Source organism: Triticum dicoccoides, chromosome 2A, assembly GCF_002162155.2.
Source record: "Triticum dicoccoides isolate Atlit2015 ecotype Zavitan chromosome 2A, WEW_v2.0, whole genome shotgun sequence".
Classification (NCBI taxonomy): Eukaryota; Viridiplantae; Streptophyta; class Magnoliopsida; order Poales; family Poaceae; genus Triticum; species Triticum dicoccoides.
This window is the reverse complement of record NC_041382.1, coordinates 682,561,649-682,585,216: the sequence shown is the minus strand read 5'-3', so window position 1 is coordinate 682,585,216 and position 23,568 is coordinate 682,561,649. Positions and strand designations below refer to the sequence as shown.

Genomic DNA, 23,568 nt, shown 5'->3' with positions numbered 1-23,568 from the left:
GTACCGACCCTTTAGTCCCGGTTCAGGAACCGGGACAAAAGGCCCTTACGAACCAGGACAACAGGCCTTTTTTCTACCAGTGACCGTGCACCCGAACGTGCGCAAGTGATGCACAGTGGGCTTGCGGCCGTGCCATGCCTCATACGGCATGACCCCCTCCAGACTGCGGGTGGGAGCGCGGTTGAGTACGTACACTGCAGTCCGCACCGCCTCATCCCAGAAGAACGCCGGCATCTCCATGCTTTTCAACATGCATCTCGCCATCTCGACCACCGTTTGATTGCATCGCACTACCACTCTGTTTTTCTGCAGTGAGGACAGGGCAGTTGTATAGTGCTTGATGCCCAGCTCCTCGCAATACGCCTTGAATTCGCCGGAGTTGAACTCGCCGCCGTGGTCGGACCGGAACGCGCGCAGCTTGTAGTTGCCGATGGCCTCGGCCTGCGCCTGCACCTTCTTGAAGTGCTGGAAGGCTTCATCTTTGGACCTCAAGAGCTCTATCCATATGTAACGGTTGTAATCATCCACGATCAGAAGGAAATACTTGTTACCTCCTGGCGTGGTCGGCTTGATTGGACCGTAGAGATCCGTGTGCACGAGCTCCAGCCCGCGCTCTGCGCGATACGCGAATGACTACGGGAACGGGAGCTGTGTTGCTTCCCCAGAGTGCACCCATCGCAGTATTGCTCGACCCGGTCGATGACTGGCATACCACGCACCATCTGTTTCGTGGAGAGAGCTCGGAGGGCGCGGAAGTGAAGGTGACCCATGTGTGTGTGCCACCGCCAGGTCGGTCGTCTCCTTGTGCCAGCAGACAGGCTGGTGCATCCATGGTGAGGACGCTAGTGTACAGACGATTGCCCGACTGCCTGATGCTTGCCAGGGTGCGCCTGGCTGGGTCTCTGATTACCATGAGCCCGTCTTGGATGCTGATGATGCAGCCCGCCTCGTCCAACTGCCCCACCGAGACAATGTTTGTGCGGATGCTCGGGATGAAGAAGAAGCCTGCGAGAGTGCGCTGGTCACCACCCTGACAGCGAAACACAACTGTGCCGCGCCCGCGGATGGCCACAAGCGAGCCGTCCCCGAACCTCACCGTTCTGTGCACCGTCTCATCGAGAGATGTGAAGACACCTCTGTCACCTGTCATATGCTTGTTGGCTCCTGTATCAAAGAACCACACACCGTCTGGAGAGGGCACGGGCATGACTTTCTCCTCATTGAGGTGCACTTCTTGGGGTGCCACGATCTGGGATGCATCAACTGTGCTGACCACGGCCATGTAGAGGCCCTGGTCGTGCTCGGCGTGGGCTTCAGCGAGATTAGCTTGCTCCTACTTGCCCTTCTGTTCCTGCTCTCGGAGCCATGTTCGACACTCCTTCTTCCAGTGCCCTGGGATGCCGCAATGGTGGCACTTCCCTTTCTTCTTCTTGCCACCGGACCCGCCAGAGCCGCCTGCCCCCACGCTCCCCGGCGCACCCTTGCTGGCGCCATGGGGCTTGCCCTTGCCGGGTGACTTGTTCTTGCCGATGTTGCTGCCGCCGCCCGAGGACGAACCACCGCCGCTGCCCACCTTCTCACGGGCCAGCCACTCCTCATGTGTGAGCAAGAGGCGTCCGGCGTTCTGAGTGCCGTCGTCGAGATCATAGTGATCCTCACAGGCAGAGAATCGACCCACGAGCTCCTCAATCGACATGGCTTTCAAATCGAGGAGGGACTCAATCTCCATGGCCATTGGGCGGTACTTGCGCGGCACCACTCGGAGAAACTTTTGAACAGCCTTGTGCTCGGTGACAGGGTCGCCGAACAGCTCTAGATCGGCAACGAGGGCGGAGAGCCGCATCCCGAAGTCCGCGATGGACTCCCCGTCCTTGAAACGGGGATCCTCGAACTCCCGCCGGCGCACCTGCGCCTTGGCCTTGCGGGCGCGCTCGCTACCCATCCTCATTGTCTTGATGGTCTCCCACACGCCGTCTTCGTCGTGTCCTTCGCGGCCAGCACGCGCAGCATATCCGGGGGACGCCAGTGAGGATTATCTGCAGCGCGTGCCGGTCGTCGTTCTCGTCGGCGCCGTCTTTGATCACCGCGGTCCAGACGCGGGCGACTTGCAGCTTGACCTGCATCACAAGCGCCCACTCCTGGTAATTGGTGCGCGTGAGTATCATCGATGCACCCGATTCCTCTCGCACGATGCGCTCCACCATGCGGTACTCGCCGCTGCCGCTGCCGGTGAGGCACGCGACCGGCGCCTTGGACGCAGGCGTCTGCGTTGGTGACCTGGCGCCGCCCTTGTTCTTCCCGTCCGACTCGTCGCGCGACATATGCGCCGTTGCGGATCAGACACCGCCGGTCACGGGAGCAGGATCAAACACCAGGCTCTAATACCAATTGTCGTTGCCGGATCGAGCGCGAGGGAGAGAGGAAGAAAAGCTCACGAATGAGAGAGAGAGAGAGAGAGAGAGAGAGAGAGAGAGAGGTTTTTTGCGTTGTGCAACTTCACAACTTTTTCTGTGTTCTATTCTCTTCTTATTATTCTGTTACAACAGAAGCCACCCCCAGCTCGCTCACTCCCGGCGGGATTGCCATGATCCGTGATGGCCGCGCCATCCCACGACTGCATCACACAGCGATCAAGTCCCACCAGGAGAGGAGCCAGGGTAAATAAAAAAAGAGAGAACTTGAGAGGATCGTGCGTATGTGCACTGGACTCCCACAACTACGTGCATGTGCCGGTCACATCACCATGCACACACATTATTTTAACATAAAAATCAAAGGACCTATACTATGCAGCCATGCAGCCAACTAGCTTAGTCTAACACACTTGCCGGGCATCAATAGTCCCAGGTATGCTCCTCTCATAGCAGTCATGAGTCCTTCTATCCAACAAGGGTGAAAGGCCGACATGTTGGTGGAGCAGGACCTCCTACTGGTATGTGTTTGTGTGGTTGGCGCCTGATGTGTCGTTTGTCATTATCGTCGGCGAGAGTGGTCTTGAGCCTATGAGTTTTGATGTTTCGAATGGGATTGGCCGTTGTTGTATCCATTTTCGCTTGATTTTCCGTAATTAACTGGGCATCAATTTTCTTCTTAGTTAATGAAATGGGAAAAAAACCCATGTTTCAAAAAAGAAAACACATAGGTACACGCGAATACATGAGACTCAATGTTTTAAAAATGCTAAAAATACGACGTCATATTTTTAAGCATGGCAAATCAAATGATTTTTATGACAAATTATGTTGTTGCAAGGCCTTTAGCGAGTATGGCAATTTCTAGCAAAAACTGAACATGGCAAAGATTTGACATGCTTGCTAAAGGACATTGTAGTTCTCGTAACAACATAATTTGCTATCTTGAGGGTTCGATTTGCCATGCTCTAAAACCCGACGTTAGATTTGTAGCGAGAACCATTTGTTTTTCCCACTACAAACTGCCGAATTGCTATGTCGTTATTCTTATTTTGCCACTCCAAAGAAAAATAGTACACAGTTTTAGCAAAAATTACTACAAACTTTGAGGTGCAATATGGGTTAATCTAGTCTGTTGGATGGATAAAATGGATGGCTCGTATTATGTTGATGTACTGGAAAGGGGCTCTTCCTTTATCATCCCTCAAGACCGCCCTAGCCGTAACCTTAAATAAGTCAAAATCAAAGGATGAATCAACATTAAACTTCAGAAAACCCACATGTGGGGCGAATCAACACTCCCTGGCCAGCTGGTGGCGGTGCTCCAGTTCGCTGATGACCAAGGATAAAGTGAAGACTTGGCATTCCATTATCGCTCTTGTATGGTGAAAATCTGGAAAGAACGAAATCCGAGTGTTCACTAATACATCCTGCAGCGCAAGACCTTTATTCCATAAGATTCAAGTTGACACCAAGAATTGGAGTGATGCTGGCCGTGGGAGAGTTCTACACCTTGTTGAGGGACCCTCTTGAACCTGATTGATGTACCCTTTTGAGCTGACTAATCCCCTCCCTGTTCTTCTTTTGTAATTTGTAAACCTTTATTCCTTCCAAACGTAATGAAAAGTAGTGATCTTGTCTTTTCATCAAAAAACAAAAAAAAACGAAAACACTAATGCTCACATGTGTGGGCGTTTCTCAACTTGCCCGCACGTCTGGATCGTTGTTCACTGTCTTTTTGCACGAATCTTGACACGAAAAGGTGGATTTAGTATGCCACATAGGACGGGGCTGGTGTGTGGTCGTTGGAGAGTTTGCCCACACGCCCGCACCATGCTGTTTGCCAGCTGCGCTGTGTGAGCGAACTAGTTTCTGCCTATACAGCCACCACCTAGTTCATGCGCGTGTGGGTGAACTGCTTTTCGCCCACACGACACTCCTACGTTGTGGATGACAACTGCAATTACGCGAACATGGCAACTAGATAAACACACATGGCAACTGTGATTCTTTGCTAGACGGCAACTACAGTTGCGTGTACGTGGCAACCAGATAAACACATATGACAACTGTGATTAACAATACATGGCAACTATGATTGGACCACACGTGGCAACTAGATAAACACACATGGCAACTACTGTTTGACTATATGTGGCAAGTAGTTAATCACACACGGCAACTACGGTTTGATTACATGCCGCAACTACCAAAAATTAGACATGGCAACTATAGTTAACCAAAACAGATAGAGTTGCCATGTTTTTACAACTACACTTGCCATCCCGGATAACTACATCTGCCAACCAGGATGTCAACTAAATTGTCATCCCGCGGGGTACCTAACGTAGCTGCGCCAGGACGTGTGGGCATTTTTCTTCGTGCCACACACGCAGGTGGAAATGAGTAGTACTTGTTGGACGTGTGACATGTAGTAGCCGCGCCCACGCATGTGGGCAATTCTAATGTCTGCCACACACAGCCCGTGTGGGCTACCTCCTACTCACACCACACACGGTGTGTGGACGCATGTCGAATATACCACACGTGTGGCAGTTATCAGCGTCCAAAACAAAAGCATTTGAAGAGGAAGCAAAAACATAATTAGCAGTGAGAGCAGAAATCCCCATAGCAATCTTCTCCTTAAGCATCAGATGTATTTCCCGTCATAAATACCAAGAAATAATTGGCTCGCGTATTATGAAGCCGATCTTATATAAATCTTGATCTGACAAGTGTAGTAAAAAATTCAGAACAGCCTCACCAGCAAGATCAACCTCACAAGCTCTATCAATAATTTTCCAATCCCATCGTTAGCCATGTTGTAAACATGCGTTTGTCGTTTCTCTGACCTAACAGCCACTCTGGCGACTGATTAGACGAACAACTCAATTCATGGGTCGGGCAACGATCGACATCTCCTCTCGTGGCGATGTAACCGGTCTCTCCATGAGAGTTTGGAAATTAGCGTAGCGTCACGTCGAAGTGTTTGTTTCGGATGGTGTAGCTTCAGCACCACATGTTTGTCTATTGGATTATTGGAAGAACTGTCCGTACACAGATTGATGCAGCCTCCGGTGGCCGGGCCATTATGTAGCTTCAACACCATAGATAGGAGGCGAGCACAGTAGCATTTTGCAAGTGGGTTTGTCCGCACGCGTGAATTCCGTCTCGCACGAGGCATGTCTACTTGCTCTTGCTCTGAACCTTTTGAGCCAGCGACAGGAACAGGATTCGTGTAACTCGTGAAACAGAAGTGATAACAGATACATACTCGTGTGTGACTCCTGGGAGCCGAATTGGATTTTCGATACGATATCTGCAGCCCAGATAGGAATGTCCAGCGACCTATGTATATACTGAATTCTGACTCACTCAGGTAGTCACTCACTCCCAGTTCTTTAGCTGAATCTTCTGCTTCTGCACATCGGTCGATCGAATGACTGCGACAAGGGGCGTAATTAATCTGCCGGGTTCTCCTCTCTCGCCGCCAAGTGGTCGCTGCCCCTGGTCCTCCGGCCTACCATGCGGGGTGCTGCCCATGCGGCCGAGCAGATCTCTCCGGCCTACCGTCGCCACAGGTAGCCTGCCATGCCATGCCCATGCATGATCCATCTCGGTCGTCTCGTTTCTTTGATATGTTTGTTTTATACATGCAAACAGCTTCTTCTTCTTTGATATGTTTGTTTTATACCGAAAAAGGCTTTCGCCCAACTTTATAAATAAAGCAAATTGTTTTATACATGCAAACAGCTTCTTCTTCTTCTTCTTCTTTAATTTTTGCGTTCAAGAAAGTAGATTATCAGTCGTAACGCTGTGCTAATTAGCTAATGGAGTTCTTTACAACAGTGGCCAAGAAAAGGCAGCTGGAAGTCGGAGAAAATGCTGCAAGTTTGCAAAACCGGCTGGTAGTATATACTAAGCGACCTATTAATTCCTGATTACTACTCCTACTAAATTTGCTTTTTTTTCTTCCAAACGGGGATAACCCCGCCCCTGCATCATACGCTGCACACAACCATCTACCAAAATTTGCATGTGACGAGCTCTTGTTCTTGTATGTGTACTTTTCAGTTAGGAGTAATAAATGGCATGTATCAGAAGAAGGTTAGCGAGACTAGAACGAAGCAGCAGCTCCAGGAACCCGAACCGGCGCCATCTTCCCATGACACGGCAGGGGTAGCTACGGCGGCGCGCTTGCCTTTGCCTGCCTCCCCTCAGATCCAATGTTTCCCAACGTCTTCGACAAATATACATCACCAACTATCCATGCTGGACGTCCTTGAAAAGATTGGAATATCCAGGCATTTTGCTGGTGAGATCAAGAGTGTCCTGGACTTCACTTACAGGTATATGAAGTACTACTCGCTACAAGTTGAGTAAAGATGATTAGTCGATCGGTTCTTTGTTTACTGATTGTAGAGTCTCGTGTCGGTGAGAGGGTGTCTGACAAGAGCAAGTTTGCAGTCGTTGGTTGCAGAGAGATGAGGAGATCATGCTGGACACGGAGACATGTGCCATGGCATTTCGTATCCTAAGGATGAACGGATACGACGTCTCATCTGGTATACTATTTCCTTTTAGCTAGTCTCGCCAAAATATGTCATTCTGTAAGCTTGCTTAGCATTTGATTCATTTTTTTTGGGAAGCTTAGCATTTATATATTCTTAATATGGGACGTGTATATTTCCTCACACACTACTAACTACTCACCTGAAAACATGCGCATGTTGCAGATAGCTTATCACATCTTACTGAAGCCTCCGTTCATCTGAATGATACGAGATCTTTGTTAGAACTATACAAGGTTTCCCAAGTCAGTACCTCGAAAGACGAGTTGATTCTGGACAGTATAGGATCCTGGTCAGGTCGCCTACTGAAGGAACAACTGAGATCTAGTAAGGCACAAAGAACGACACCACTCCTAAGAGAGGTAAATACTCAACTGGGAACATACTTGTACCCACAACGTTTCGTAGATAGCCTTAGGATGTGTTCGGTTGTGAACTTGTGATAAATCTTCAGTGCGAACCGTCACCTTGTAGCTCTATCTATGCTTTGTCGATGAAATTAATTCCGGACTTTGTTGGAGACTAACTCTACTTGTATGCTCGGTGATATACATATGCTTTTGTGTTGTTATAGGTAGAACATGCTCTTGATAGCCCCTTCTACACTACGTTGGACCGCCTAGAGCATAAGATGAACATCGAGAAATTTGACTTTATGGAGCATCAGATGCTATGCTTGTATGGTTTTATTCTCCTTTTTTCACAAAACAAGGTTTGTGTAATGCATAACTTCACAAGACACCAATAAATATCTTAAGCAGGCCTCGGCAGAGAAATCAAGACCTGCTAGCTTTGGGTGTCATGGATTTCAATACAAGTCAAATTGTGTGCCAACAAGAGCTTCAACATCTCGAGAGGTACATCTTATCAACTATATTCGACTATACACCACCAACAATCGTCTTATTGAGATGACTTTTTTGTTTCCTTTCATGGTAGTTGGGTGAAAGATAGCAGGTTAAACCAGTTACCTTTTGCACGACAAAAGTTAGCCTATTTCTACCTCTCTGCCGCCGGCACCATGTTGCCTGGAGAGTTATCCGATGCTCGGATTCTATGGGCCAAGAACGGTGCGCTTACGACGGTCGTTGACGACTTCTTCGACGTCGGGGGATCAAAAAATGAATTGGAGAATCTCACCACATTAGTTGAGATGTAACAATATACACATCGCTTGTTTATCTTTCTAAAGCAATATTTGGTTTCTTCTACTTATCTTTTTGTTGTGCAGGTGGGATAAGCACGAGGAAATTCAGTACTACTCCAAACATGTAGAGATTGTTTTTTCTGCAATCTACAACTCGGTGAACCAGCTTGGAGCAAAGGCTTCTGCGGTGCAGGGCCGCAATGTCACCAAACACTTTGTAGACATAGTTAGTCCCATTCATACTTATTTTTGTGTAAATGGTACAATTAATTTTCTCTAACAAATACTAATGTGATTACTGGATTGCAGTGGCAAGATTTGATGAGAAATATGATGACCGAGGTGGAATGGAGAGAGAGCGGATATATTCCAACACCAGAGGAGTACATGGAGAACGCGGTTGTTACGTTTGCATTAGGCCCCATTGTGCTCCCAGCACTCTACTTTATTGGGCCAAAGATTACGGAGTATACCGTCAGAGATACTGAGTATAACGAGCTATTCAGACTAATGAGCACTTGTGGGCATCTCCTGAACGATGTCCAAACTTACGAGGTATCTCGCCAAAGTTTTGGATTTTAATTCAATGGTGTTTATTATCTTGTCGAGAGATAAACACGTCTGGAATTTCCATGGTAATATTATCACACTCCAAGGGAAAATAGCAGGAGGAGATAGCTAATGATTTTTTGTTGTTGTTGACTATGTTGCTGTAGAGGGAGTACATCGATGGTAAAATAAATAGCGTATCTCTGCTCGTTCATCAGAGTGGTGGCTCGCTGACCATACCAGAGGCCAGGAAAGAGTTGCAGGAGCCCATAGACACATGTAGAAGAGACTTGTTGAGGTTGGTCCTCAAAGAAGACAGTGTCATGCCTAGACTATGCAAGGAGTTGTTTTGGAAAATGTGCAAGACATGCTACTTTTTTTACTACCAAGGAGACGCGTTCAGCTCGCCAGATGAGAAGGTTGGTGCGGTGGATGCGGTGATCCATGAGCCACTCCAGCTCCCCCTGAATCTACACCCTGGTCTCGACTTGTCCTGTCTGCATCAGAGAAAAAAATGATTGAGTATTAATTTTCCTCATTTGTACATATCATTGTAGGTTTGCTTTGGTACATCTCTTTTTAGAAAAACTAACAGAGTGCCCCTCACAAATGCAAGGGCATCATACCTAATAAGTGTGTTAAACATTTTAAGTATTTATTTTTATCTCATGTAGATATTTTCTATTTTTACCTACCCCTTTTTTAGCCCAGATGTTCTACGGTATTTTCACTAATGAGGAAACGTAATGCAATAAGTATCTCAACCAGAGATATGCCCAATTCATGTTTTCCCAACATTATCATCAAGATTTATAGCGTAGAGCTGTAATTGTGACTAAATCGTCATAGATAAATGTCAGTCCATCTGAGAAGGCGATCTGCATTCTTTCTTTTCACTCTACGTTTGCAAACGTATTAACTCTTTCTTCAAAAGTGATGCGTGTTGGAGCTTCCCTCTTAAGAAGCTTGCCATTTCTTCAGATCCAAATATTCCAACGTCCCAAAATAATGACATCAAGAGCAATTTCTTTACGCGGGTTGTGAAAAGCCAGAAGGACTCTTCCATAGATAGAAATTACTTTCAGTTTGTTGGCGAAATGGCATTCCAGAAGCTTTGAGCCGTATCACAATCCTAGAAAAGATGTGGGGTTGTTTCTTCAATGTTATCATTGCAGAGCACATAGTTGTAACAGTCAAGATGCATGGATTTTCTCTTTAAATGATTTTTCTTGTGTTAACTCTATCATGCAACAAATGCCAAAAACAAAGATCTTATGCCTCAGTCTGCCAGCACATTTCTAGAGCCACTAAACAATGATGTGTGCTTTGTATGGTCCCATCAAACTCTTATATATCTTCTTTTAGAAACCCTGATTATTATGTGTGCGTGTGCGCACACAACGCTTGTTGAAGAGTCCGTCGAAGTTGTGGAACTTGAAGGTTGAGGAAGTCACCACAGACGCCTCGCTATCGATGGAACGTTGTCTTCCACTAAAAGACTAATTCACATTAACGAGACACCAAAGCATAAAACATGGGGTTTGATCTCTAGTGGGATGAGGGTACCGCTGCCCACCTAGCTATCCAACCAGTGGTTGGTTCTCAAACTGGTATTCATCTTGCTGGAAGAATAAAGACCGCCTTTCCATTTGTAAGTCCATTTATCCTTATAATTAGACATAGTAGTTTGTTGAACATGCCCTCCTCATGTTGCCATGACGTGTTGCGCCGTGATGAACGCTCATCCAAACCCCTTGCACTCAGGCCAAACACAAGCATGGTGTGGGAGTTCGCGAGGAAGGAGCCGTGGCAGGTGTATGTAAGCCCAAGTGTTGTGGTTTTGTCACGGCAGATGTTCTCGTGAAAGGACTAAGTCTGTAAGCCATCGCAACTAGGAGGTTGCTTGAGAGGGGTTGACCGGGAAACGAAGGACACAGTTTACCCAGGTCCGACCCCTCATGGTGGAGGTAAATACCTACTTCCCGCTCGATTGATATTGCTTGAGATCTCAATTACAAGGATGCGAATTCGCTAACCTAGCTCTCAGTGATTTTAACCCAACCTTTTCCACCTCAAGGGCTCCCCTTTATATACAGGTTGAGGCCTTGAGGTTACAACAGAGTCCGGGTCGTACTACAACCTGTATCCTATTCTACTTATCCCTTAAGTAAAGAATCTTCTTCGTTGGGCCCTGTTGAGCCCGCCTGCCGAACAATATGACAAGCCGGCCTTCATCTTAGTCTTCTGGGCCTCCATCATTTAGTGATCCGGTAGGTTGAAGTGACCCACGCGCCAGCGTTCTCTGGGCCGGGTCATTTCTCCTGCCGGGTTAATGATGTCAGGGAAATATCCCCAACATTAGTCCCCAATTTAGCTTGGATTCATCCATGATAAATTGTAGTTCTTCTCTCCATATGCTCTGGGCCAGGTCGATCATCCTAGCCGGCTTGGGAAGATTTCCTGTACTTACTATTTTTTTCCAGCCTTGACGGAGACTGAGATGCAGGGCCTCTACCCTCAGGCGCTCGGTCTCATTATGGGTAGAAGTTTGGATCTCTGCCATAAGTATATTTTTGGCATCAATATTTTCCTGATTCTTGGCCATCTGCTCGCGGAGTTTCGTCACTTCCGCGTTGCGCTCAGCCAAGTTTTCCACGGTCATCGGAGTCCCTAGGAGTGTTCCCAGCGTAGTCAACTCCATCAGAGACTGAGACGGTGTTTTGCTTGAGCCAGCCACTCCCAAAGCCGGCGCGGAGGTACCGGTCCCTCCTACTGTGCCAGTCGCTGTGTTATTTTCAGCCGTCGCGGTTTCGGATGAATCGACTTTGTTGGCCATATAGATTGCGGCATGGCGTGGCAGCTCGGAGGCATTTGGCCCGACTTCGTCATCAGAGTAGCCCCCAAGCCGATCATCATGGAGCAGGAGGATCGAACCGGCATCGCCTACCGGGGATTTGCAATTGGAGTAGACGAGGGTGTCCCCGCCGGACACAGAGTTGTCTGCGAGATCGACTCCCTGAGTGAAGCCTGTGAAGACGTGTTTCCGGGCGGCTTGAGGTCGGTCGGGTTTGGCGTGACGAGCCAGCTCGACGATGTCGGAGCAGATGGCTGGCTCAGGACATAATTTGCCAATCTTGCCGATAAAGACGTGGATCTTGCTGAAGGGGACCCGGTACCCGTACTCGATTGAGTCAGCCTCGGGCCCCAACCTGAATCGTCGATGTAGAGCTTGCCGCGATGACTCTTCGCCATCCCGCCGATCACGTATCCCTCGATCCCTAGGAGAGCTCCCTCCAAGAACTCAACACCACCGTGTGCATGCCCCACGGTGGGCGCCAACTATCATGGTTCTGTCACGACAGATGTCCTCATGAAAGGACTAAGTCTGGAAGCCATCGCAACTAGGAGGTTGCTTGAGAGGGTTGGTTGGGGGAAACAAAGGGCACAATTTTCCAAGTTTGGCCCCACATGGTGGAGGTAAAGACCTACTCCCTACTCGATTGATATTGCTTGAGATCTCGATTACAAGGATGTGAATTCGCTAACCTAGCTCTCGATGATTGTAACCCTACCTTTTCTACCTCAAGGGCTCCCCTTTATATACAGGTTGAGGCCTTGAGGTTACAACAGAATCCGGGTCATACTACGACCCGTATCCTATTCTACTTATCTATACCAATATAAAAAGACCTCAAAGGGGCAGATCCAAATAATCTCGGTCATCAAAGCATGTCAATCCAACGACCTAGACTACTTTAATGTCGAGCGCTCAACATGCTTAGCGTGCAGTTAATTTTATGACAAATATAGTGTTATCACATAATAAAACGCAAATAATATTCTACTTAATATCCGCATGCACTTAATATACTTCCAAATTAACGTGTATTGCACGTACACATTGACTAGTCCCTTAAGTAAAGAATCTTCTTTGTTAGGCCCTGCTGAGCCGGCCCACCGAACAATATGACGAGTTGGCCTTCATCTTAGTATTCCTGGGCCTCCATCATGTAGTGACCCGGCAGGTTGAAGTGGCCCACGAGCCGGCGTGCTCTGGGCCGGGTCATTTCTCCTGCCGGGTTAATGATGTCAGGGAAATATTCCCAACACCACGCGTTCGGTGTTTTCGGTTTGCTCGGTCTGGTCTTTTCGGTCTTTCATAATTGACGATTGGAATTATTTCGGTCTTCTCAATTGTCCACTATTCAGTGCTCGGTCTTTACATGATGGTGTTCGGTCCCGACCAAACAGACAAATTTCATGCTACAACTCAGATTTATGGACATTGCAGTACAAATGTATGCAAGAAAAAATCAGACTCTATGTCTAATAGGGGTCTGCAACCAAAATTCAGAGTTCAGACGCATGCAGCTAGAATTGTACCATAAACATCGAAAGAATTGTGCTAATTCGGTCTATCTGGATTATTCGGTCATCCAGAGAAGAAGACTAGTCTAGCCAATTTTAATCCGATCTTCCAATTTTGACGCCCAAATTTAATTTGGTATTTTAGTTCAGTCTCGATCTTTACAAGTTTGTTTGTCAGTCTTGGGTTTTATGCCGGGCTTAGTTGTATGAGGCTACCCACGATGAGAAGTATCATATACTAGTACCATGTATATGATACTGATACGTCTCTAACGTATCTATAATTTTTAATTGCTTCATGCTATATTATTTACTGTTTTGAACATTATTGGGCTTTATTATTCACTTTTATATTATTTTTGGGATTAACCTATTAACCGGAGGCCCAGCCCAGAATTGCTGCTTTTTGTCTATTTTAGGGTTCCGAAGAAAAGAAATATCAAACGGAGTCCAAACGGAATGAAACCTTCGGGGACGTGATTTTGTCACCGAGCATGATCCAGGAGACTTGGACCCTACGTCAACAAAGGAGGAGGCCACGAGGTAGGGGGGCGCCTACCCCCCAGGCGCGCCTCCACCCTTGTGGGTCCCCTGTTGCTCCACCGACGTACTCATTCCTCCTATATATACCTACGTACCCCCAAACGATTAGATACGGAGCCAAACCCCTAATTCCACCACCGCAACTTTCTGTATCCACGAGATCCCATCTTGGGGCCTGTTCCGGAGCTCCGTCGGAGGGGGTATCCATCACGGAGGGCTTCTACATCATCACCATAGCCCCTTCGATAAAGTGTGAGTAGTTTACCTCAGACCTACGGGTCCATAGTTATTAGCTAAATGACTTCTTCTCTCTTTTTGAATCTCAATACAATGTTCTCCCCCGCTCTTATAGAGATCTATTCGATGTAATCTTCTTTTTGCGGTGTGTTTGTTGAGCCGATGAATTATGGGTTTGTGATCAAGTCTATCTATGAATAATATTTGAATCTTCTCTGAATTCTTTTATGTATGATTGGTTATCTTTGCAAGTCTCTTCGAATTATCAGTTTGGTTTGTTCTACTAGATTGATCTTTTTTGCAATGGGAGAAGTACTTAACTTTGGGTTCAATCTTGTGGTGTCCTTTCCCAGTGACAGTAGGGGCAGCAAGGCACGTATTGTATTGTTGCCATTGAGGATAACAAGATGGGGTTTTCATTATATTGCATGAGTTTATCCATCTACATCATGTCATCTTACTTAAGGCGTTACTCTGTTTTCATTAACTTGATACTCTAGATGCATGCTGGATAGCGGTTGATGAGTGGAGTGATAGTAGTAGATGCAGGCAGAAGTCGGTCTACTTGTCTCGGACGTGATGCCTATATACATGATCATACCTAGATATTCTCATAACTATGCTCAATTTTGTTAATTGCTCAACAGTAATTTGTTCACCCACCGTAAAATACCTATGCTCTTGAGAGAAGCCACTAGTGAAACCTATGGCCCCCGGGTCTATCTTCATCATATTAATCTTCCAATACTTAATAATTTCCTTTGCTTTTTACTTTGCTTTTATTTTACTTTGCATCTTTATCATAAAAATACCAAAATTATTATCTTATCATATCTATCAGATCTCACTCTCGTAAGTGGCCGTGTAGGGATTGACAACCCCTTATCGCGTTGGTTGCGAGGATTTATTTGTTTTGTGCAGGTGCGAGGGACTCGCGCGTAACCTCCTACTGGATTGATACCTTGGTTCTCAAAAACTGAGGGAAATACTTACACTACTTTGCTGCATCATCCCTTCCTCTTCGGGGAAAACCAACGTAGTGCTCAAGAGGTAGCAGATACTACCTCCACGACGCATAATTTCAGGTTCATGATACTCAATTTGTTTTTTCCTCATTTAGTTGCATGTCACCTCAGAAAAAAATATTAGTTGCGATGCATGATTCGCATTACGACCAGCCTATGGCCCAACGCCCGCGCAATGTGACGTCGAGCCTGTGAGCCGGTTGACACCCCCACCCCCACCGCATCTCATTTGTGCATTGAAAAGATATTCGAGGTTGTGCATCGGTGATTGGTCTCTGAACCTGCTCCCTGCTTCAGTGAAGCACTGGCCGATGCAGATCTGGCACGACATGGGGCATGACCCCTGATCGTCTGGGCATTTCAGCTCTGCTCAAGATCTCGCCTCTCGTGGCGAGATACGACGGTGCGGCTGACAAAGCTTTCAAGGGATGGTGCTTCTCCGGATCCAAAGGGGTTGGTCGCTCTCCTTCTCTCCGGCGGCCACAACGGCGAGCCGTGGGTAGCGGCGATTGTATGGTCGAGTTGGATTTGGTGTTCTTCCGTGTCCTGTGTGGATGTACTCATACATACTGTATGTGTCTTTGTATTGTTTTCCATAACATAATACTTTTTCCGTCTCAAAATAAGTGTCTTAAGTTTAATAGTATAACTTTGTATTAAAATTAGTATAAAATTAAGACACTTATTTTAAGACAGAAAAAGTATAATCTCATGTATTTTCCAAATCATAAAAAAAAAGAGAAAGAGAACGCGCACGTATGCCCACGAATCCGATTCGTCTGCGCGCCGAAGCTACCGGTCCTAGTAGAGGACAAAATGCACTTGCGTGAAGGATCTCCGACTAGGTCCGTGACAAAATGCACTTCCGTGAAGGATCTCCGGCTAGCTCCGTCGCAATGTGCCATCTATCTGTCGACCCGTGCATCCATAGGCTGCACCCCGGTTTTATATTCGCAGCTTTGCCCGGCCCGCCATACTATTTTAATCAATCAGTATATATAGATAGAGTGATAGACAGGTTTGTAATTTGTCAAGCAGTTGCATAAAGAAACCTCTATCGTTGTCTTTGTAATTCTGTGTTAGTCCACGTCATTTCGATTATCTCAACTCAGTTGTGTGTTCCATGCCCCACCGCCACCGCTTCCGCCAAAGTCACCGCTTGTACGACACGTTAAGATCCATGCCTCCCATACAAAAGTTCCTATGCCAAAGCCAAATCAGTACCCCTCCAATTGAGATTAGGTTGGTCATAGTGTGGGTAACTTAGCTAGTAACAGCATGTTCAACACCGAGTCTTAAATAGTCCGCAACCATTTGAAGCATGTGGTTCGGACATGTTTTGCCATTAGATCGGTTCTGCATGGGTCCGCATGCTAGTTCGGACGAGCTTTTTCCAATAAACCGAAGATAAAATATGTGCCTGTGTGTTTGGGGGGGGGGAGGGGGGTCATTACAGACGTCTGAACCGCTGCCACGTCTGCATCTACCAACCGTGGCCCATCCAAAACCCTTACCGGTGCACGCCCGGGTTCTTGCCCGACGCTAGATGTTCGCATTGATGCCGGCTTAGGACGGACACGACCTCTCATTGCTGGCATTGTAGCGGCGCGCCGGCGAAAAGTGTCGTCCGCTGTACACCCTGAACATGCCTCCTCGTCGTATTACATATCGTCCGCCTACCTCTACTATAATGATAGTAATATAAATTAGTAGCATATGCATGTCATTAGTTTATGAGTTAGTTCCTACTAGTCTTATACAGCCCTCGAAGATGTGATGCTTATACACTTCGTAGTACTGAACACGCTTCGCGCGCCGTTAAGTCACCGAAATTGCTCTGTAAATCCTTTGATTTATAGTATACAGATCATGCCCATGAAAGAGATGGTCCACAATTAAATCGCGCTCTAATTGTGCCATCACTGGACGGTGATTTAACTGCGAAAAATACGAGCGCGTCTGCCGGCCCTGAGAGAGTATTCCAATTCACTATGTAAAAGTTAGCAAATGCACTTCAGATTATGGCCGTCTTTTCTTTTGGAGAAATTTCTAATTTATTTTTCTTCAATCATGGCAGTATAAATAACAACAAAAATAATAAAATTACAATCATGTCCGTAGACCACTTAACGATGACTACAAGCACTGGAGCGAGTCGGAGGCATGCCGCCGTCATCGCTCCTCCCTCATCAGAGCCGGGCAAACCTTATTATAGTAGATAATCCGAAAGTTGTCGTGCCAATACCCCCATAGAACCAGCGCACCAGAGCAACAACCATCACCGTTGAAAAAAATCATAGATCAAAAGAATCAAACCCTGTAAACACTCAATTAAAGACGAACGAAGACCGAATCCAAACAAATCCTCCGAAGATCAGTACCGACCGAATCCTGCAAGACGCGACGGAAACACACCTCCACACGTCCTCCGGTAATGTTAAACACACCATCAGGGCGAGATGAAATATGAATGACATTGCCGCTGTCATACATCCTCAACCAAGACAGTGAATCTAACAAGAATCAAAACGAGATCCCATTCGTTGGTGGGGGGCCGAGATTCTTCGCACCTCCATGGTCCAGAGGCCATCGGAGATAGGACGGACCGGCGGTGGTCGTCAAAGTTGCTTGCATTTCAGGTTAACTTTAGTTTTGAAAGTAATATTCCCTTTGTAAAGAAATACTGTATAAGACTGTTTAGATCACTTCAAACAATTTTTAAAGAGGAACTTATCTGCGGGAAGCGGGCAGGGAGGGCGCGTGGGCGCCAAGTGGCGCGACGGCGCGGGCATCGCCGCCGCCGTCCCCACACCTGCTGGTCCCACATCCCAGAGGCCGATAAAAGCGTGAGTGCGCCACCTTTTCCGTTCGCAGTGTCCTCCCCCTTTGCCCGCCGCTCTCACTCTCTCTCGCTGCTTTCCTATTCCGGCGATGCTGCAATAAATCCCCCGTCGACGGCGGCCGCGGCCCTGGGCGATCGTAGATCCCTCCCAACCCATGTCGAACGCTGGGGGCCCCTCCGTCCTCCCGGCGCCTTGCCGGCAGGCTGGTCATCGCGCCCTCCTCCCCCTCCCGGCGGCTCCCCAGTTCGTGGCGAGGTTTCGCTCCAACCGTCGTGTTCGACTCACTCCCGCCAGCGCCGTCGTGCACGCTTCAAGGATTCCCCCCTCCGAGGCGCGCCGTGTCCGATCCCTCGCCGGCAGTCGACACCGTCCTCCTCCACTCCACCGGATTCGCTCGGGGACTCCGTGCTGTGGTAACTCCCCAGATCTTACCTGGCTGGATCGCTCCTTTTTTTCTGTTCCTGGTGAACCTTTTTCTTACGCGAGGAAATCACTTTCTCTGTGAGTAATTCCAGCAATTTATTTCCAAAATGTTTGGAGTTCAGGTTCAGCCGAACCCTGTATGTGTTTTACCTAAGAAACAACCCCTATGCCGCACGCGCGAGGATCCTCTACCGTTCGGCAGCCTGCCGTTCTACCACTGACATGTGGGCCCGTGGGAAACATGGCCCACATGTCAGTGGCCCAACGTCACCTAGCGCACGGCAGAGGAGCCGTGTCCATGCCGCACGTATCTGTCTCCCGACCTGATGCCAACAGAAAACGACACTGCTGCTGAATTGAATAGATCTGACAATTGTCTTGCTGTAGGCTTGCGATTGCTAGTACTTGATATTTTTATAGTACGTCTTACTCCGGCATGATCCGGATCCTAATTTAATTGATTCGTCGGTCGTGACTCACATGGCATCTCTTTTTCTATGAACAGCATATGTCGAGAAGATGTTGGTAGCAGAAACGGCAAGCCTGCTAGACGTGGTACTGACGTCACTGATGGTTACTGTGTTCGAGGTTCCCGAGACTGTCTTGAGTTGCTTGCTAAATTATATACTGCATTGCTTTGATCAAATGCAGCATCGAAAGGACCGTGAGGCTAGAATAAGGAAGCAGCTCCACAAGGTTGAACTACCGCCGTCTCCATACGACACCGCGTGGGTGGCTATGGTGCCCTTGCGGGGCTCCCCTCGCACTCCATGCTTCCCTCAGTGTGTTGAATGGATATTGCAAAACCAACATGAAAATGGATCTTGGGATAACAACGACCTTGGGTCATCAGCCAACAAGAACGTTCTCTTATCCACATTGGCATGTGTTCTTGCGCTTGAGAAATGGAATCTTGGCCAAGAGCACATAAGGAGAGGTACAGAGATAGATTTCTTATTTCTTATTATCCGACACATGTGAATGTTGTTTGCCTGTGTTTGTTTTCAAGAGCTCAAACGCCTTAACGCCATGTGCAGGACTACATTTTATCGGAAGACATTTCTCCCTTGTCATGGATGAGGAGATTGCTGCTCCTACAGGCTTTAACATGATTTTTCCTGGTATGCTTAGCCTTGCCGTTGGGGCGGGTTTGCAATTTCCTGTCAGACAAACTGATATTGATTGGATTCTTCAGCAATGGGAGATGGAATTGAAAAGGTCTGTTGATGGAAAAACATTGGTATGAATTATATTCCCCCCGTTTGTATTAGGGCAGTTGGTTTATAAGTATATGTAATATTTATGGGTTGATCATTTGAATGGAAATGCACTATCTGCCCTGGAGTAGAGTTGGAGTACCGATGAAAGTGCCTCCCGCTGCGGCTGCGCGGCCGCATGTGCTTGATTAGGCTGGTGGATTTGGGAACCTAGATTAAAGATTGGAAAACAACACTTCTTTAGCTGGAGAAAATACTGAACTAACCCTGCAAACCAACGGATGGATTTGATTGGTACTCCAACTCTACTCCAGGGAGTACCAAGGTTTTCTTGTAAGAACTTCTGTTTTTTTTTCGATCAACCGTAATATGAAGGAAAAAGGACCACCATGTCATTCATATTGTCTTTTGCTTACTGATGAAATTAGCAATCATAATTTGAGTATCACCTGTGGGTCACATATTAAAAATTCTCATACTTGACTTAATTTAGGCAGGCCGGGGAGAAATCTTATGGGAGAGAAGCATATATGGCCTATGTCTCCGAAGGGTTAGGAAACTTACTGGACTGGAATGAAGTTATGAAGTTTCAGAGGAAGAACGGGTCGTTGTTCAACTCTCCTTCCACAACTGCTGCTGCGTTAGTCCACAACTATGATGATAAGGCCCTCGATTATTTAAATATGGTAGTCAGTAAATTTGGTGGTGCAGGTGGATCTTTGTACCTTTCCTTGTGAAGAATTTGCAAGGGTTTAAAGTGTTGCAAAATACTTAATACCAGTAGACCTTTTGCAGTACCAACAGTGTATCCACTAAATATGCACTGGAAGCTTTCAATGGTGGATTCGCTTGAAAAGATCGGAATTTCTCGGCATTTTTCTAGTGAGATAGAGGGAATCTTAGACATGGCATACAGGTAATGACTGTAAATAGGAAACTGATATCTGTTTTTAGTAGCTTGTAAACTTTACTGTCTCCTGTTTGCAGTTTCTGGTTACAGAGAGACGAGGAAATTATGATGGATGTAGCAACATGTGCAATGGCGTTCCGCCTTTTAAGGATGAATGGGTATGATGTATCCTCAGGTACTTAGGCAGAAAATCCTGTCAATTTTGTCATTGTTCTTGGTTTAACAAATTAACAGTCTAACTTCCTAATTCTATATCTTGGTGCAGATGAGCTGTCTCATCTTGCTGAAGCCTCTAATTTCCATAATTCACTTCAAGGATATTTAAATGATACAAAATCTGTACTGGAACTATACAAGGCTTCAAAAGTCAGTGTAGCAGAACATGAATTAATCCTAGATAACATTGGCAACTGGTCTGGCAGCTTATTGTCAGAAAAGTTGTGCTCTGAAGGGGTGCAGGGCCTACCAAACTTAGAGGTGCCTGCATGAAATTTGAGATACCTATTTTACTTGATACTAGTTCAAGTTATATCTAATCCTGTGCTTTTGTGATTTCAGGTCGAGTATGCCGTTAAGTTTCCATTCTATACCACGCTGGAACGCCTAGACCACAAGAGGAACATCGAACATTTTGATGCTAGAGGTTCTCACATCCTGAAGACAGAATGCTTGTAAGATTCTCATTTCTCTAATAAGAGTTGTATTTTAAATCATTTTAATTAGACATCATACTAAAAATTCAAACATTTTGCTGAATCAGGCCGTATGGTATCAACCAAGAACTTTTGGCTTTGGCTGTTGACGATTTCACATTTTCTCAATCTATCTACCAGGATGAACTCCTGCATCTTGATAGGTAATCTGGCCATTATGCTCTCTTGTCATGTAAACTTTCTTTTTTGTTTTTGGAGATTTTTCAAAAAATTGTCGCAACAGGTGGGTGAAAGAAAACAGGTTGGACCAGCTACAATTTGCACGGCAGAAGTTGACATATTGTTATCTCTCTGCTGCTGCTACGATTTTTCCTCCTGAACTTTCTGATGCTCGCATATCGTGGGCCAAAAACGGTGTGCTCACAACCGTTGTTGATGACTTCTTTGATGTTGGAGGATCAAAAGAAGAACTAGAAAACCTCATAGCATTAGTTGAGAAGTACAGTCCTTAAACTTGATGTCTTTGTCTGCTGTTTCGTATGTATTGCTTCTGCCTTACACATTGCTAATAAGTCATGTTTTCTGTTTTGCCAATGGCCGCCGCCTTAGGTGGGATGAGCATCACAAAGATGACTTCTGTTCGGAGCAAGTAAGGATTGTATTTTGTGCTCTCTATACCACAGTGAACCAGCTTGGATCAATCGCTTCTGCCGTACAAAACCGTGACGTTAAAAATCACCTGATAGAAATAGTGAGTTTGATGTCTGCCCCTCCTCTTGTTGAGTTGCATTATGTTCAGTATTGACAGGTTGAAATCCATCTGCAGTGGCTACTTCTATTGAGGTCTATGATGACCGAGGCAGAATGGCAGAGGAGCCAATATGTGCCAACAATGGAAGAATACATGACAAATGGGGTAGTTTCATTCGCACTGGGGCCCATTGTGCTTCCAACATTGTATTGTGTCGGGGAAAAGCTATTGGGGAGTGCTGTCAAAAATCAAGAGTACAGTGAGTTATTTAGGCTAATGAGCACCTGTGGCCGTCTCCTCAATGACAGCCAAGGCTTTGAGGTATGTTGGGCCCTCTTATCACAAAAAAGTTTGTGTTCCTGCAGACCCCTTAATGCTTTTTTCTTTCGGAAAGGAGGATTACCCCGGCCTCTGCATAGACCCCTTTATGTTACCAACCATTATTCAAGATTTCGCAGACCTGCAGACCTGCATAAAAATAGTGTTTCTTTAATGTTACTCTCTCCAATCCAAAATAAGTGCCACTGTTTTGAACTAAGGTTAGTTCAACCTTAGTTCAAAACTGCGACACTTATTATGGACCAGAGGCAGTATAATTTATGTTATTCCACACACCATTTGAACTATGGTGGACTTGCAATTCCCGCAAAAGTCAAGACTCTAGTTCTCTGTTTTGTTAAAATGATGTGAAACGAAGCTCTATTGTCATGTTAATCATAGGAAAAAAGAGATATCCATGCCTCTTATCTTGGTGGCTTGACATTGTACAAGAATTAATCAACTCTGTTTTTTTTGCGAATAATCAACTCTACTCTGTTTTATTAATCAACTCTGTTTTATACCTGTGCTGCTATACAACTATCCAATTTTAGGTTTATAAACGGAGTAATATTTAAACTATGTGTTAGACATATGCATTAGGATGACTCTGACCTGTTTCCGATCATATGTTGCAGAGGGAGGGCAGCGAGGGGAAACTGAACAGCGTTTCGCTACTTGGTCTTCACAGCGGTGGTTCTATGTCCATAGAAGCGGCTAAGAATGCGATACAGAAGTCCATAGTCGCTTCGAGGCGAGACTTGCTAAGATTGGTCCTCAAGGAAGGCACGGTTGTTCCCAGGGCATGCAAGGAGCTGTTCTGGAAGATGTGCAAGATACTTCACCTGTTCTACTTTCGGACCGACGGATTCAGCTCGCCAAAGGAAATGGCCAGCGCGGTGAATGCTGTTATCAACGAACCACTCAGGCTCTCAAGTTGACAATCCATGGTTGATGGTCTCATCAGAAAAAGAAAGATATTCATGTGTTCATATGGAGCAGAGGGATCGGCGGTGAACCTTTGGCCCTGTAACTTAGAGAGATGTAAAGATTGACGAAGGTAGGCTCAATGTTTCAAAAAAGAAACTTCTTGTTACCGGATAGTAATATTTCCTGCAGTTTCATCAGAAAAACACATCGCTGTCCTATGTATATATATTAAAAAAAGGGCGCTGCTAGCCGTCCGATCTAGGCCCCTACAGCCATTGGATTGTTTCAACTTAGGCCAACTCCAGCGCACGACCCCATCCTGTCCGGGTGCGTCCGTTTGGGATAGAATGAACAAATAGCGCGGCCCAACGCGCGACCCCAAACAGATAAATGTTCGGATTCCGTCCGTTTTCGACCCATCCCTGGCCCAAACTTGCGCTGAGTTTGGGGTGAAACGGACATCGCGTGGACGGGCTCGACGCACGCCCTTGTCCCCCTCGTGGCCCGCCTGTCGGGGACACTAGCAGTCCCTTCGCTTCCAACGCCTTCACCCCCTCTCCCCACCCCACCCCGTCGCTGACGTCGTCACTATTCTCCGGCTGCCTCCTCACTGTGCATCCCGCGGCCGTCCATACCAAACCACATCTCAACATGGCCGCCACCACGCCCGCG

At 46.6% G+C, this 23,568-nt stretch overlaps 2 protein-coding genes across 4 annotated transcripts; both read left to right on the top strand.

Moving 5' to 3' along the window:
* Positions 1–5,534: 5,534 nt before the first annotated feature.
* On the top strand, positions 5,535–9,368 carry LOC119356231 (acyclic sesquiterpene synthase-like). The gene is made up of 11 exons (XM_037623159.1): positions 5,535–5,992; positions 6,261–6,319; positions 6,486–6,760; positions 6,879–6,976; positions 7,148–7,344; positions 7,557–7,660; positions 7,744–7,839; positions 7,922–8,137; positions 8,214–8,355; positions 8,439–8,684; positions 8,846–9,368. The coding sequence occupies exons 1-11, from the start codon at positions 5,851–5,853 to the stop codon at positions 9,194–9,196; spliced, it is 1,926 nt and encodes a 641-aa protein (XP_037479056.1). The 5' UTR covers positions 5,535–5,850; the 3' UTR covers positions 9,197–9,368.
* Positions 9,369–17,641: 8,273 nt separating this feature from the next.
* On the top strand, positions 17,642–23,153 carry LOC119356230 (ent-kaur-16-ene synthase, chloroplastic-like). Of its 3 annotated transcripts, none has more exons than XM_037623157.1 (14): positions 17,642–18,107; positions 18,623–18,672; positions 18,769–19,054; positions 19,155–19,335; positions 19,828–20,045; positions 20,130–20,250; positions 20,322–20,419; positions 20,510–20,721; positions 20,803–20,915; positions 21,005–21,100; positions 21,181–21,396; positions 21,507–21,648; positions 21,724–21,969; positions 22,605–23,153. In XM_037623157.1, exons 1-14 carry the CDS (start codon positions 17,849–17,851, stop codon positions 22,905–22,907), a joined length of 2,541 nt encoding a protein of 846 aa, XP_037479054.1. In that variant the 5' UTR covers positions 17,642–17,848; the 3' UTR covers positions 22,908–23,153. The 3 variants fall into 3 exon arrangements, with proteins under 3 accessions (XP_037479054.1, XP_037479053.1, XP_037479055.1); XM_037623156.1 differs by having other exon boundaries at positions 19,155–19,357; positions 19,832–20,045; XM_037623158.1 differs by lacking the exons at positions 17,642–18,107; positions 18,623–18,672; positions 18,769–19,054 and having other exon boundaries at positions 19,241–19,357.
* The last annotated feature ends 415 nt before the right edge of the window (positions 23,154–23,568 follow it).

What these genes read in the sequence shown, in the direction of transcription:
- LOC119356231 (XM_037623159.1), top strand. Translation starts at nt 5,851, where the DNA reads ATGACTGCGACAAGGGGCGTAATTAATCTGCCGGGTTCTCCTCTCTCG. An exon ending in CCGGCCTACCGTCGCCACAG is followed by an intron (nt 5,993 to 6,260) that starts GTAGCCTGCCAT and finishes TCTTTACAACAG; the next exon opens with TGGCCAAGAAAAGGCAGCTG. An exon ending in CTCACCACATTAGTTGAGAT is followed by an intron (nt 8,138 to 8,213) that starts GTAACAATATAC and finishes TTTGTTGTGCAG; the next exon opens with GTGGGATAAGCACGAGGAAA.
- LOC119356230 (XM_037623156.1), top strand. Translation starts at nt 17,849, where the DNA reads ATGTCGAACGCTGGGGGCCCCTCCGTCCTCCCGGCGCCTTGCCGGCAG. An exon ending in CGGCAAGCCTGCTAGACGTG is followed by an intron (nt 18,673 to 18,768) that starts GTACTGACGTCA and finishes GATCAAATGCAG; the next exon opens with CATCGAAAGGACCGTGAGGC. An exon ending in CTCATAGCATTAGTTGAGAA is followed by an intron (nt 21,397 to 21,506) that starts GTACAGTCCTTA and finishes CCGCCGCCTTAG; the next exon opens with GTGGGATGAGCATCACAAAG.